Source organism: Lampetra planeri, chromosome 53, assembly GCF_965212315.1.
Source record: "Lampetra planeri chromosome 53, kcLamPlan1.2.h2, whole genome shotgun sequence".
Taxonomy (NCBI): domain Eukaryota; kingdom Metazoa; phylum Chordata; class Hyperoartia; order Petromyzontiformes; family Petromyzontidae; genus Lampetra; species Lampetra planeri.
In genome coordinates, this window is record NC_136159.1 from 7693552 (window position 1) to 7709142 (window position 15591).

At 46.5% G+C, this 15591-nt stretch overlaps 1 protein-coding gene across 1 annotated transcript in view; it reads right to left on the reverse strand.

Moving 5' to 3' along the window:
- Positions 1–767: 767 nt before the first annotated feature.
- The window catches only part of LOC144734939 (dual specificity mitogen-activated protein kinase kinase 1-like), a 40679-nt gene continuing 25855 nt past the window's right edge, over positions 768–15591 (reverse strand). Inside the window, exons 4-11 of the mRNA XM_078617408.1 lie at positions 14442–14519; positions 12935–12986; positions 7390–7514; positions 6274–6487; positions 4848–4912; positions 3353–3414; positions 1513–1558; positions 768–1010 (exon numbers count right to left, since the gene is read on the reverse strand). Of these exons, the coding sequence (XP_078473534.1) occupies positions 900–1010; positions 1513–1558; positions 3353–3414; positions 4848–4912; positions 6274–6487; positions 7390–7514; positions 12935–12986; positions 14442–14519 (753 nt within the window). The 3' untranslated portion in view covers positions 768–899. The remainder of the gene's footprint in view (positions 1011–1512; positions 1559–3352; positions 3415–4847; positions 4913–6273; positions 6488–7389; positions 7515–12934; positions 12987–14441; positions 14520–15591) is intronic.

The window sequence follows — 15591 nt, forward strand, 5'->3', positions numbered from 1 at the left end:
GCCCACTGCCGTAGAGGGAGGTGGGGGGGGGGACAGGGTTTGGGAGTGAGAAGTCGGATTGACCACTCCTCTGCAAGTGAGCAACAGAAGCATCCTCGGCAAGTTGCATCAGCAGTGTCAGCGCCGTGATCGCTAACACCAAATAAACATGCGAGAGCCGCGCACAAAGACAAAGATCGCTCGCGTAGCCCGACAGATGGACAAAGATCGCCTGACAGACCGTTGGAGCAAGTGTCGTGAGCGAGCGCCTAATTAAGGCTTAGAATGGCGCATGAGGTGTGGCTAAAACCACGCCCGGCCGCCCGAGTTCCGACATACGCCACCGCCGATGCTAGCCGTGGCCGCAAATCAAATCTAGGTCACCGGGTTTGATGCGCGGTGTGCTAACCGCAACACCACCGCTCCCCTTACAGATACAACACATATCTGTGCACATGCACGCACGTGTCTGTACGGCCCCATGTTTGTGTACCGAGACTGATTTCCCACTCCTCGACCGCTCCGGTTTGACGTCCGTACGAGAAGATAAACTGGCTGAGAATCAAACTCGAGTCGCAGGCTTCCGTGGCGCAGTGCGCAAACCGCTGTGACACCGCTCCCCATAGCCACACATACCGTTGGGGGCAAGTGCTGTTGTGTTTGTGTGCACCTATTGACACTCACACAAATTACGCGGGAAAAAAAACAGATTTGAAAAATGTAACGATGATCACTTTTGAGTCAGATTACGACTTTGCGTGCGCCTTAAGCCGCCCAACAACGGGGAGTTAGGCAGTGTTGTAGCAAAGAGATTTTGACCGCGGTGAGTGCGCGTGCGCAAGCGTGCATGCGCAAGCGTGTAAGTGCGCACACGCGCGCGCTGGTGTGTGTGTGTGTGCGCGTGTGCTTGCATCGTCGGATCAAGCGCTGGTGTGCGTAGGGGTGCTGGGCTGGTTGAGGCTCATGGTTTTGCACAGCCATCCGGCAAAATCCACTTCCTCGGCCTCGGAGCGCTTGATGAATGCGTGCGTCTGTTGGGAGGGAGAGGGAAGGCGGGGGGGGGGATGAGGCGAGACACAGGTTAGTGCGTAGGAGGCGAGAGATGGGGGGGATGAAATTGAGAGCGCACTCCATCGCACAAACTGTCTCGCGCAGGGGGCGTAAATTTACACAAGACGGCAAATATGTCCACGCCTCTGTCAGCAAGTCTGGATGCCAGCCACTCTGCCTCTATCTTCGTATTGGCTTCTTTGTCCCGTGTCTCTCAGACAGAGGTCTATATGAATGAATGACTGTCAGAAAGTCTTATCTATGGTTCGGGCAGCAATTCTGTTTGTCTGTCTGCACAGTCTCTGTGTGTGCTTCTCTGTCGTGTTGTCGGCAAGCGTGTCTTTCTGTCTATTACGAACGTCGGTCCGTTTGCTTGTCCATCTGCCAGTGTGTGTGTACGTCTGTCGGCGTGTCCATTTGCCTGCACGTCGAAATGTTGTACAAATCCTGGGTGTGAAGTGTCCAATGTGTGCCCTTCCTCACCATCAGATACTTCAGGTCGGCTCGCTCTGCCGGGTTCTTTATCAAGCTGTCGGACAGACGCACAACAACACAACACAAGACGAGTTGTCCGGATTTAAGTGTACTGTGACCGAGCGATAGCGCGTGCATCCAACCGCTTCTCGCGTAGGTTTGGCAGTTCAAGTGCTGTGTGGCCCACCCCCTGTTGATACTGCGGCGTGCATTCATACTCAACGCTATACGCCATCCTCTCGACCGTGGGCGTTAAAGATCCCGTGACATTTATTTGAAGAAATGCACGCGCCATGCATGCTGGCGTCACCAATTCGCATCAACCAAATATGAAATGTTACACTAAAAATGTACTATTCATTGGGCTAACACAACAATCATCAATCATCCTTTCACTGTGTGAAACTACTGCAGACTGTCTGATAGCCTTGTGCTCTATAAGTATGGCATGAATACCAAATGCACTCATGATTTGATTTACAAAGTGGCTAATCTGTATGCATATGCGTACGTATGTAGAGCAGAACCCCTCCTGATGACGGTAATTGCTTCTACGAAACCGGTCGTTAAGTGAGTTGGTCATTAAGCGAGTATAGGAAATACATGTTAAAGGCTTAATTCGTTCGAATAGCATCGAAAGTTAACCTTTTTCACCCACAAAACGTACTTTTCACACAAACAATGGATATATATTAACACACAGAGATACTAACAATATTATGAACACATAATATTAAAAGAAACATGGTTAATCATTGCATTAATTAATATGTTACTGTACCTACAACAGCCCGTCGCAAACAGGTTCGGTAAGCGAACACATTGGGCTCTATGGAGGCACTACACTACATTACACTATACACTGCACTACTATACACTACAATACTATACACTATACACTACACATTGGGATCCATGGAGGCCCGTTGCTAAGCGATAGTCGTTAACAGGGGTGGTCGTTAAGAGGGGTTCTACTGTATAAGTATCGCGCAAATACCAAATACACTCACGATTCGATATACAATGTTGCTGATCTGTAAGCATGTATGCGCAGATAACCCCCACAACGCCCCACTCCCGGAGATGACTCCACAAATTTCACTGAGTGATGTGCCATTTGAAAGCTCTTCCAAGTGTAGTTTATGCAAATGTGGGAGTGAATCACAGACACATTTGACCTTCAATCCAATAATTGGACTTGTGTTGCTCCAGTGTTTGTTTGGGGCTACCATTTACAGTGGGTAGCATAATACATTTTCAAAATTATACCGTGAATAGGTGTGCCGTTGCAGAGGGGGGTGGTGTGGATGGGTGGGTGTGCCAGTGGCGATATTTGTTACTTAAATTCTTTCCAAGTGATCTATCTCAACAGGCTTTCTCCTGGCCAGTTTTAAATGTTTGAAAAAAACAATGCAATAAGATGAAAAAAATATACACGCATTTTAAAGTTCTGCGTAAACTAGGACCCACGTTTCGCACCTCCAATTAGCACGGTTGGCTACGTACGGCGCGAAAGAAGTTGAACACGCATACGTAGCTAACAAGACGGGGTCCCTTGCATATAAACATTTGGTAGTGCATCAGGATTGGTTCAGGGCAAAGGCCTGATTGCTGATAAGACACAATGTCAAAACGCAATGTCGAGAGTTTTTCCAATGAACCAAATGCTATTGAAATGTGTGTAGGGTGGCGAGATAAATTATCTCAGTCTTAATCACAGATATGTGGAGGAGGCATACTGTCTTCCTATTTATTTATTTATTTAGTGCTGATATAGTAGTGTAGGATTAGGAGGTGTGCATCGGTTTGGTGATGGAATGCCGACGGAGAAGGACTGAAATTCTTTTACCATTTATTTACAAAGTCCTGGAAGTCCTGCGTGAAGACTGCGCAAGGCAGCTTGGGTGGTGGCTGCAAGGGGACACGGGTGAAAAAGAAGACACCATCATCAGCCATGGTTATCCCCCACTGCTGAATGAAGGCCTCCACAAATCACCGCCATCTCTCACGATTCCACGATGGAATAAATCCACCCAAGCACATGCAGGGTCGAGAGAGAGACGGAAATTATTTGGGAAAGCCTGCCATAGAAACAGACTTCTGCAGATTTCTACCGGGGTCTGCCCAATACCGTGGCGATGCAATACTCCGGCAAAGGAGCCCATTTCATGGCTCCACCACCTCCACGGTGAGACATCTGTGACATTTATAACGAGACAGTCTTGCAGAGGGTCTCAAGACTCTTTCTCAGGAGGATCCTGCTACATTGGCATGTTTTGCCTATGTGAGAAACCCCCGACAAAACCCTTGAATGCTAACCGAGTGACACTCAAAGCTCCATACAGCTTCGTATAATCCACGGTTGGGACTAATTAATCTCCGCTGGTGACTACGCAACCGATATAAGTTTTCAAAATGAAGCGAGATGTGCTGCTTGGATTTTTCAACTCCAAAAACCAAATGGCTCTCACCTGGCCATGACAACACCTTGTCCCAGGCTGTCCTACAAGACTTTAAAGAAGAAGATGGTGATCATTCGAACGTCCATGAAGTAGATTTTTACTTGGACAAAGTGTCGACCAATTAAAGACTGTGAATTGGATAGCTAGTTTTAATCCTTTCTTGATGCGGAAAAAATGCTCAAAATACCGCGGTCTCGGATGTACTCGGACGAACTGACGCTTTCATTCGCACTGCGACGGTGGTGATGCCGCATTCAAGTTTCGTGTACACGTCAAACCATTTGTTTATGCCACAAACAAGCCATGCTTTTCAAATGAGGGACCCCTGCCACAGCATCGTAACGTTCAGGGCACCACACTTAGAGAATCCAGGTCGCCAGTTCCATTCCATCTCCGGCGCAGAGGTTGATACAACGAGGCAAGTTTCACAATCCCCCCCACACCATCCCTGTCCACCCAGCAGTCGAAATGGGTACACCGCAGTGAGTCCCTATTGTGTGGTGGGGTAAAATGTGGGTACTCCCATTCCAAGACATCTGGTTAGCATAGAAGTGTAGGCCAAAACTCCCTCCTAGAGATCCGTAGAGTGGAGGCCCTTCCACCAGCAGTGGCATGGGAAAGCCATTGCAGGGCCTGCACCTTTACTAACATTTATTTCACTTTATAAACTACAAACACCTTGGTTTTTTTGTTTGTCCTTCCCCCGCACCTCCGATTAGCACGGTTGGCTACGTAGAGCGCAAAAATACACCCCGTTTTAAGTTATTAAAATGATTTAGAAAATCTCAAATGATGCTGCCTAATTTGTGGAATGATCCATTTCTTTGACTCTGGGCCCCAAGGCTGGCTACAATCTGCACGGGTGTTCCCTGGTTCCCCCACCTCATTCACGATGTAATCCAGCAGTTCGAAGATTGCCATGGGAGGCCGTGCATCCATGTTGTACGCTGTGGGGATTGGGAGCCGAGAGCAAACAGAGGTGGGGGCGGAGAGGGGAGGTAGGGGTTCAAGACGAGAACATTATTTTATTATTTATTATAACCAGAAGCAGCTCCATAATGTTAGAACATTCCACGCAAGTCTCCCGGCTTGTGCGAAATCGGAGCGAGCCGTGCCGGGTAAAAGATCGGGAGGAATCCGTCATGAATAATACATTACAGCAAAAGTAAAAAAACACCTTATTACTCAAACACACAATACTGAAAAGTGTAATGTTTATGAACTGTATTATTCACATTATAAATATTGCTAAATTTTAAAAGCAAGGTGCAAGGATGCAAGTCAAAGGGTCCTCCCCTATGTAAGTTTATGGGCTCTTAGTTTACACATCCTATGAACTTTTTTCGATTTAAAGCTTTCGTGAATGCAGGGATTCATCTACTTGGTTCATTCGGTAAAGTCACGTAGAAGGGAAATAATAAAATAAAAAATATAAAACATAATAAAATAATTCTCACGACGTTTCGGCCACAATGCAAGCAGCCGTCCTCAGGTGAAAAGAACAGGTCTGTCGGAAAGACGTTAATGGAACCCATATCATCTATGGGTTCTAGCTGAGCCTGTGGAATTGTACGGTGGGGCACAGTGCTAAATGCACTGCTCAAAAAATTTCGTAATCGGAGCTAGATTCCCAGCCACAGATCCAGTCCTGTGTACCCCCGACCTCCCTTCACCAACCAGGACTGATCAGCGTGGTGAAGTGTGCTCAAACAACCCCCAATGACTGACATAGGCATGGGGAGGCCATTGTCCAGCAGTGGATTGACAAAGAACTATAAATGTAATAATTTTGTCAAAGTGCCCATTGTATGACCGGGTCCTTCAAGTTTCAAGTTTCATTTATTAGGTAGAGCCCTGTGAGCCATGCGGCTCTTAAGTCGGGTGCAACCGCAACAAACAAAATATTAACACAGAACATTTTAAAGGGACGACACGTAACAGAAAGATCCTTGAATAAACCAGCAAATATTCCAAAAAAACCCGTATTAAAACGCTGTATGCAAAAATCCCAATGTGGTGCAAGTCAAAAATAAAAAAACCATAAGACAATTTAGATTAACCATAGGTTTTTGGGGGCCGTGGGTCCCAATGGAAGTCTTCAGGTGCCTATTTAAGTCTTTCAATCCCTACGTAAATGGTCGGGTCCTAATGGAATGTGTGTCATACGCAAGTCCATGGGTCATAATTTCAGCCCATAAGTTCGAAGTCTTTAAGAATCCTAAGTAAATATCTGGGTCCTATATATGACGACAACAATAACGTAATCTCTCTCGATCGCCCTCCGTCTCCCTCTCCCGCCACCACTCACCACTGCCGGGGCGTCCCGGCGGCCTTTGCCGAGGCGACGTGTTGTTCTGCATCGCCTCGGCGCCCTCGCTCACCGCCTTGCCGAAGATGCCCTCCAGCTCCTTGGCCTCGGGAGGAGGGATCGGGTAGCGGCCAATGGCCATCTCCACCAACGAGAGGCCCATGCTCCAGATGTCCGACTGCACCGAGTAGTGAGTGCCCTGCAGACGCTCCGGCTGCGCGCGCACGCAAACCAACGACCGTCACGGTGCCGCTGCCGCGCCGGGGATTGTGTCGCGGCTGTCTCGTGAAACCCCAGAGAGAGCACAAACGCGATTTTCGATTCCCCGCTCGCCGTGACCAACGTCGAGTGACGAATGTCCGAACTGGTCGTGGGCCCTCCAATAGGTCGACTCGGCCTTAAATGAGTAATAGTTTAAGAGGATGGCTCAATCAAATCCACCGACTTGGTTAAACTCGACAGGCTCGTTGTTGACAAGGCTAAAGATACGACTGAAATATACAAAAAAATTAATGAGCAGATTAACAGTGGCCGAGTGCGGTTACACGCAACTGTGGACAGTAAGTTTTTCGGTAAAGTCACGTAGGTAAAAAAATAATAATAAAAATAATAGAAATAATAATAGAAATAAAATAATAAATCACGACGTTTCGGAGGCAACACAAGTCTCCGTCATCAGGTGGGACCGTCACAGCCGAATTTACTGTCTCAAGTTCGAAGTAAATATCTGAGACAGAAAATCTTGAGACAGAAAATCTGGCTGTGACGGTCCCACCTGATGACGGAGACTTGTGTTGCCTCCGAAAGTCGTGATTTATTATTTTACTTCTATTATTATTTCCATTATTTTTATTACTTATTTTTTACCTACGTGACTTTACCGAAAAACATAAGAGTATGAATCCTTGCAGTCACGAAAGCTTAAAATCTAGAATTGTGGACAGTAAGTTGCGTGCGGTTGTACGTGGTGGCATGTGGTTGCGCGCGATCGAGTGGTTGCTCAGTTGCGCAGCACAATTGCGTGCGGTCGCGCACAGTTTCGCGTGTTGCGGGTAGTTGCGTGCAGTGGCAACAGGGTTGTGCATTGGTTGCGTGCGGTGCGCGGCGAGGCCGTACCGACATGTAGGAGCGCGTGCCCACAAACGAGTTGGCCATAGAGTCGATGAGCTGCCCACTGACGCCGAAGTCGCACAGCTTGATCTCCCCGCGCGAGTTCACCAGGATGTTCGATGGCTTCACGTCTGCTCCACCAGGGCGTGGAGAGGGATTTGAAGCATCGACAAATAATTGAAGGGCTTGGCCAGCTGGGCGGCTCATGAGACATGTGACAACACATGGATTCATCGATCAGAATCCACGCTTCCGATCGGGGGTACACGTGCATCAAATTAGCGTGCAAGTCTCCCAATATTCTCGATTTTACGCAAATCTACGATCCAACATTACAGTTTGTCTGATGGTGAGAACTTTAAACTGTACAAAGGAGATGGGGGGAGGAAGAGAAACAATAAAAAATCTGAATTAAAATGAGACAGGTACTCGTAGAATCTTTTATGGAATCATGGCCGCTAATCACGATGATACAATTGCCTGGTGGACAAAGTATTTGACCCCTAGGACTAAATAATAATGATACGTCCACATTAAGCACACACCAATCGTAATCATCATCAGCCTTGGTCAAGCCACTGCCGGATGGGAGGTCCTTACCGAACCGACGCCGTAGCAATCCCCTCCCCCCCACTCGCACCTATACGCTAATCTAGCTTGCACAACGCAAACAACGTAGGGCACAGCCAACACGCCGACTTGATGACGGTAAGGGAGGTGGAGGAGTTTTTCACAATTATTGATGGATAAAAGGGAATCAAAGTTCAATCGTATACAGTTGCACAGCACTATCTAAAAGAATGATGTGTGGTGGTGGGGGGGGGCAGCACTGCACTATGAACCCAGTGACCAGAATCCAGTTCCCCGGCCACAGCTAACATCCACGGTTGAGTGACATCCAGGAAATAAAAATTGGTGAAAAACAGTTAATCAATAATTCGATAAGGGATTAAACTATTTTTTAATCAGGCGAGGCCTACTTAGCTTTTTAGCTTTTCAGAAGCGACCTGGCCACAAATGATCACTCAACGAATCGGCTTACAACGTGGAAATACATTAGCTACCAAACACTCTAAAAGGCATTTTGTGTGGAGGGAAAACCCGGAGGACCCGGAGAAAAATCCACGCGACCGCAGGGAGAGAGATGTGCAAGCTCAAAATATGAAGGCATAGAGGGGTCGAGATTGAACCCACGACCTCCTGTAGACCAGGCGAGGTAGTTAAAATCTTGCCATCATCAAAATTGGTGAAAGAATACCTGAACAGAATCTGGACAGATTTTGCCTTAAATGAACCTGGTGTGTGCCAAAACATCAGCACCTGGGAAGACAAAGGTGTTCGGGAACAGTTCGGGCCATCCAACTTTCGTATGCCATGCTGGCCTTGATAGGTGCTCGCTAATAGTACTTGCCCCAACAGGCTGTTACTACCTCTAAAAAGTACAATTACCATCTTTGTGGCACATCAAAGAAGACGCTACAGACGAACGCTACAGCCGCGGCACTGAATAATACATTTTATTCAATTTACAGAAACGTTTTGCAGTTGTTGGGTCACCTGGCTGAAACATTCAACTCTCTATGCTTGAGAACCCAGTTTGCATCATGGGCAACAGATACCTGCTTTTAACCAGTGTGTGGTAGTGTTGTGGTTAGCGCGATGCACTATGAACCCGGCAAACCAGGTTCGATTTCCGCTCGCAGCCAACACCAGTAACGAATATCTAAACCGGTCCTGGGCTTTCCCTAGGTCGACTCAGCCTCAAATGAGTACCTGGTGGGGTGTGTAAACATCGCTACTTAGGAGACAAAGGCGTCCCGGCGTGGTGCTGGCCACCCACACCCTCGTGTACTGTGTCGTAGGTGCTCGCTAACAGCACTTGCCCAAACAGTCTGTTCAAGGCTATAGGGGGGATCTTTGTCTTTGTTTTTCAGACTTACCAACTACGCAGCAAAGAGCCGTTTCTCAGCACGCAAACCACACAAAACAATATCTCCTATAATTCACGGATGTTGCAATGCTCGGCATTGCAACATTTGGTAACCGATGCCGTTTGGTAACCGATGCAGTGTGAGCATTGTGCATTTGATTAAATATTAAAAATTACATTGTTATTGTTAGAAAAAATGTAATATCGCTCGCCATGGCCTGACTCCTCTGACATTTGATTTCGACGCTGCACGAAAAATTGATTGGTGACGTTAATTTAACCGTGAGGCAGTCTCGTTCGCGTTCAGTCTCTTTTGCGAGAGGAGCTTGAAAAATATGAAAATAAATTCGATCCACTATATATATAAATAAATGGAATGTAAATATAACAAAGAATCCATTTAGATTCATAGCATTTGATCAAAAATAGCGAGAACTTTTAAATAGTATTATTGTCTTGCGAATTTCACCGAGAGGCAATCATGCTTCTGATGCAACGTTGCAAAAAAAAATGCAATTACATTTTTTTGCAAAAGTCAGTCTATTATTTAACCAGGAGATGAAATAAACATATTGAGACAAGTAGAACAACATTGCCTCTTCTTGTAAAAGAGGCACCCTTTAGGGCTACATCGAGACATGTCAAGTACAAACAAGATTTTTTTTCTTTTTTCAAATGTACAAATCTAAATTATAATAAGAATTGAATGCAAATTTGAATTCGACTTAAGAGATGTAAGGAAGCGTCGACGAAGCCGTGACTGTGTCAGCCACCTCCAACAATAGCCGCAACCCCGTGTACATTTACAATTCATCTCTTCAAATACTATCGCCATGGCGACATGGCCGTTACCCTGGATACTGCCGCCCTGCGGGTGCGCGCTCGGGTTGCTCGGCAAGAGCAGGACACTTACAAACCCCGCACGGCGATTTATCCCCAGTGCCCATATTTATTTTTACGCTAAACATTTTTCGTACAATTTAATGAAAGGCACTGCCATCGCTTGATCACGCCAGTGCTAACGGAAGGCCCCCCCCACCCACGAGAGGGAGCTGTCTGAGAGTAGCCCCTATCGAAAGGAGTTCCCAATATTTCTGAACCCGCAGGGAACCGCTATCAACAATCAACTTTGTTTTTTCCCCCCCCCCCCACCCCACGGACCACCAAGGACCGATAACATCTTCTTGGTTCTTTCGAAGAACAGGTCTGTCAGGAGGACAGCGTCTTCAGACCTGTTCTTCACCTGAGGACGGCTGCTTGCGTTGTGGCCAAAACGTCGTGAGAATTATTTTATTATGTTTTATTTTTATTATTTTATTATTTCCCTTCTACGTGACTTTACCGAAAGAACCAAGAAGATGAATCCCTGCAGTCACGAAAGCTTTAAATCGAAATTTCACCGATAACATTTTACAAATTTAAAACGACTCTGAATCGGAGCATTGGCACCACTGGTCCCCGCAGACTGCAAGGCTGGGAACTACAGATAGTCCCCCGAGTTACGACGGTCCGACTTACGATATTTCCATCTTACGATGGCGATAGCGATACGACAAAATTTCGCGCGGCAGGCAAACGCAGCAGCGTACGAGGTACGATCTTGGTGAGTACAGTACAATAGGATAAGTTACGATACGTTCAATGCATGTATGATACGTAGCTTTAGCGATTTCATTTTAGGGTTACCCTGATACGATACGTTCAATGCATGTTAAAAGTTTTTATAGCAGATAGGATTGTTTCCTGAAAAATCTTTCTATTAAATTGAAGTTCATAGCAGTAAGCGAAGAATTTACCTTGTTTTTTTACTTTAGATTTTACTGTGCAATACAGTATTGTTATTAATAAATACATATAGTATATAGTTTATACAGTACGGTACTGTAAATTGCTCTGTTTTGCGAAATTATCACAACTCTTTAAGACTCCTGGGTAGGCTAGGCCATCTTCGACTTGCGATATTTTTGACTTACGATGGGGTCGTCGTAACGCATCTCCATCGTAAGTAGAGGGCTACCTGTATTACTTGAGAGGGTATTTTGGCCTACACTTCAACACAGATGTCTTGGAAGAGGTGGAAGTTCCCACATTTTACTCCACACCACACGTGACCTGCCACTCAATGCAACCGTGTTGTTACCCATTTATAACTGCTAGGTGGACAAGAGGCAAAAGGATAAAAAAAAAAACCTTGCCCCAAATGCTACGCCAGGAGAGATCAAATTGAATCAGCAAACCTCCTGGATTGCAAGTCCATCGTCCTAACTGTCATGCCACCCACGGCAACTTCCTTTCATTTAATATCACCACCAAAAGCAAATATTGGCAGAATGCCTTGAGGGCAAAAGTCAACTTTGCACAGTAAAGTTTACACCAAGGCGCAAAGTGCACAAATAAGTGCTGGGAGTGCAAAGGTTAAAACTAATTATAATTAGGTCCTAAAGAAGGCTGTCTCTAGTCTAGACCAATCAGTTTCAAAGACAATGCATATATTACCGGAGCATGTTTTTATTTGCACCGCACAAGTATGTGTGGTTAATGCAGACACGATTCCTTGCAAAAGGTTTCTGTTTGGTGTTTGAACACTTTTTTCAAATTTTCTTACTGTGGTTTTGACACATGATTTGCTTGTGTTGCAATCGAAATGTCGTGAGAATTTTAATTGTTTTATATTTGTATTATTTTATTGTTTCCCTTCTACGTGACTTTAACGAAAGAACCAATACCATCTTAACACAGCTGTGTAATTGCCATAAAGGGTAAAACCTATTCTTATAATAATGATAATTTCCATTTATTTCGTTTATTTAGTCTCAGGCTCTATTTTTTTTCGTGAGGGTCCTGCTAGATTGGGGTGTTTGGACTAATTCCATTTTGTATTTGGCACATGGGAGGAAACATTAGAGGAGGACAAATCTCAAAGCATTCCACGGAATCAACCCATGTACTGCCACCTGGCCACCTCGCACCTTTAAAGGAAGATGCAAGATACAAAAACAAACATACTCTTTGGTTCTTTCGGTAAAGTCACCGAGGTATGAAATAAAATAAATCACGTCGTTTCTGGCGCAACAAAAGCGTCCGTCATCAGGTGGGAAAGCATGGTCTGCTGCTGATGCAGACTGTTTTAAAAGATTTGAAATGGGTGTAGACCAAGGGTCATAAAGAAGTGGCCGGGGCTAGTGATGTTATTGTGAGAAATTAGCATGTAACTGGGTACGGAATTGGCTATGATAATGTGAGAGATTAGCATGATGTTAAAGTGAAAAATTAACATGTAACTGGGCACGGAAGTAGCTATGATAATGTGAGAGATTAGCATGATGTTAAAGTGAAAAATCAGCATGTAACTGGGCACAATTTTAATTTTGCATATGCGCACCTGGGCTGTGTGTTCTGGAGTGCCACACACGAACTTGAAGCTTCGATAACGAGAAAATTAAACACCCTTCTCAAGCCACCATCACGCAGTCCAGCAAAGTCCTCTAAAGTCACGAAACTTGCATTGAAGCCGTGTTGACGTGTACGGCAGCGATGTCATCACGGTGCAATGATCACGCGCCTGCGAACATTAACTTTTAGTTTTTAACAATGCCCGCTCAACTCAAAGCGACGTCTCACCTCTATGCATGATCTGATGTTTCTCTCGCAGGTATGCCAGTCCTTTGATGACCTGCAAAAATCATTCACGGATGCTCTCAATGGTGCGCGGGGGTTATTCATCATCATTTAACATCAGCCATGATTTATCCACTGCTGGATGACCCCACTGCTCTCCAAATCCGCCGCCATCTACCGCTTGTCCTGCGGTGCAGCAATCCGTCAAGCTCCCGCACAAGCGCTGCTCATCCAACATGTGCTGCGGATTTAACTTTGCTACATCTCCGCGACGGACGATATCTTGGGCGCGTTCTGTCCCTTTTGGCAAGGTTACCGACGTCTGATGAAACCTAAGGAGGTTAGCGCTGCAGCCATGCTCAATTTCGGATGTTCTTGCCTACAGAAGCCCGCCAATACGATGACATTCAGACAAATCATTTGTTGTTTTAGTGCATACGGCACTATTGCCATTTTAATTAAAAAGCACACACAATCGATTAATTATTTATTCATGGAGCGGCCAAGGCCTTTGGGCACGGTGGCACTCATCCAGAGGCAAGACTCGGTGGCTCAAACATATTTGTAAAACTCCAAAAACCACTGGGAATGACAGTACAATGAGTCGGTTAATACGCCTGTCTGTATAGATCTGTGTGCAATATCCACCTCATATTTGTGAGTTTCCTCTGGGTACTGCGGTTCCCTTCCTGTGCACAAAACCAATTCCTGAAAAAGGGACCGGCCAAATATCCTGACGGGTTTGTTCATCCAATAACTGACGAATGACGACATTCTGTCGATACCGCCAGTCAACCTTTGACATCAATTGGTGGCCCGTTCTCCTCTGCTGACCCTGCTGTCTGGAACTCCCCCCCCCCCCCCTTGTTATCTGCACTGCTGATTGCATTCTTGTTTTAATAGTTTGTTGCGTCACGGTATATATACAATGTGCCAATATCTGTCTGCCCTCTTGGCGGGGACATTCCCACAAGACTTTTGCCTTTCCCAATTCACAATTTTTTTTTTTACCCACAGATTATGAAAAAAAAATGTCCAATACAAACCAGTGGGAGCGAAATCATCCACGAGTTGGGCTCGCGACGCACCTTACGGCGGGCACCAGAGGTCACAACCGGGTACCCGATACCCGTACCCTACCCGATACCCGGCTACCCGTACCCGGCCGGGTACGGGTACCCGTTTGCGACCCTGGTGCGCCCGGGTACGGGTAGACCGTGAGTCACTGGTGAGTCACCGTTTGTCACTCATTTCCCAACGTCTTGTCTCTTCTCACAATTCAAGTTCCTAGAATCAACCCACCCGCGCCTGCAACATGGCTTCATCCCAGAGGTCGCAATCAGGTACCCGATACCCGTACCCTACCCGTACCCGGCCGGGTACGGGTAGGGTACGGGTACCCGTTTGCGACCCTGGTGCGGCCGGGTATGGGTACGGGTAAGGAATCAAAACCCGTTTGCGACCTCTGGCGGGCACGCAAGGCGGCGGCTTGACGGCAATGTTTACTCACCGCGATGCTGACCTTTCCCAGGATCTCTTCCGGGATACGCCCGGCCTTCTTGAGCACGAGGTCCAGGGAGCCACCATCCTGGGAGGAGGGACAAATGACAAAAGGGTTTTAACCGCGGGGGACGAACGGGCCCATGAGCCGTCGAGAGGTTGCATCTCAACCGGCGGAATGGAGAGTGAACAATCAGGTGAGGCATTCTGTGACATCGTCATTGAAAGCCCAACCTACAAAGTCTATTGACCAATGAACCTCGTGCTGAATTCACTAGGGTACACGGTATTCATTATGCATGTAAGGATAAATACATTAATCGAGTAGGAAGCTCGTTATGCAAGCGTGGGATGATGTGAGAATTTATTGAATAGCAACTTGCGTGTGCTGTTGAAGCCTTCGATTAAATCGTCCGACAAGCGCCTGATCTCGTCGGGATCTCAAAAACCAAGACGGCTCGAGCCTGGACAGTGCTCGCACATGGTGGACATGAGGTCAAGTGTAGGGAGTTGGGCGTAGGGGTGAGATCTGCGACGAGCCCGCAGGATTCAGGCGAGCGGGAGATGCATTCATGAAGAGCAGCGTAAGGATTTACAAAGGAGCAGTGCCCATGGCGCTTGGCAGTAAGTGGGGCCAGAGCACTCTCCATCCCTACAGGGGCAGTGGCTGTTCTACGCAACACAATGGACACGTTCAAAAAGCAATCCCATTTGGTGTGCACAAAGAGATACCCTGAAGTGAAGCAGTCGTATTGATTGCCATTCACTATTACTTGCCATTCCTGCTTTGTTTTTGAAGTGTTCCTTTTCCGTCAGTACACTCAACTCGATTATTGGGGGTAATGGAGGGGGAGTAAAGGCCAAAGTACAAAAAAAACCAATGGCAATTAAAAAATACGGGTAAAAAAGAAAAGGCGGTATTGATCATCTGTGTGGAATGACGGTGAAGACATAGGATGCGTCCGCAGTTTTTTTTAATCGCCACCTTAAAGTAATCAGTTTACCCGCCAATGCATTTGCAGTCATGTGGCCACCAAGTCATTGACCCGCGCGACGAGTGAGGAACAGCGAGTGATTAAGATGGCATGCGGTAAACAGCACAGTTCAAACGTAACCCCGGTAAGTCCGCGCACGGATAATCGAGAGTAGAGCCTACATCG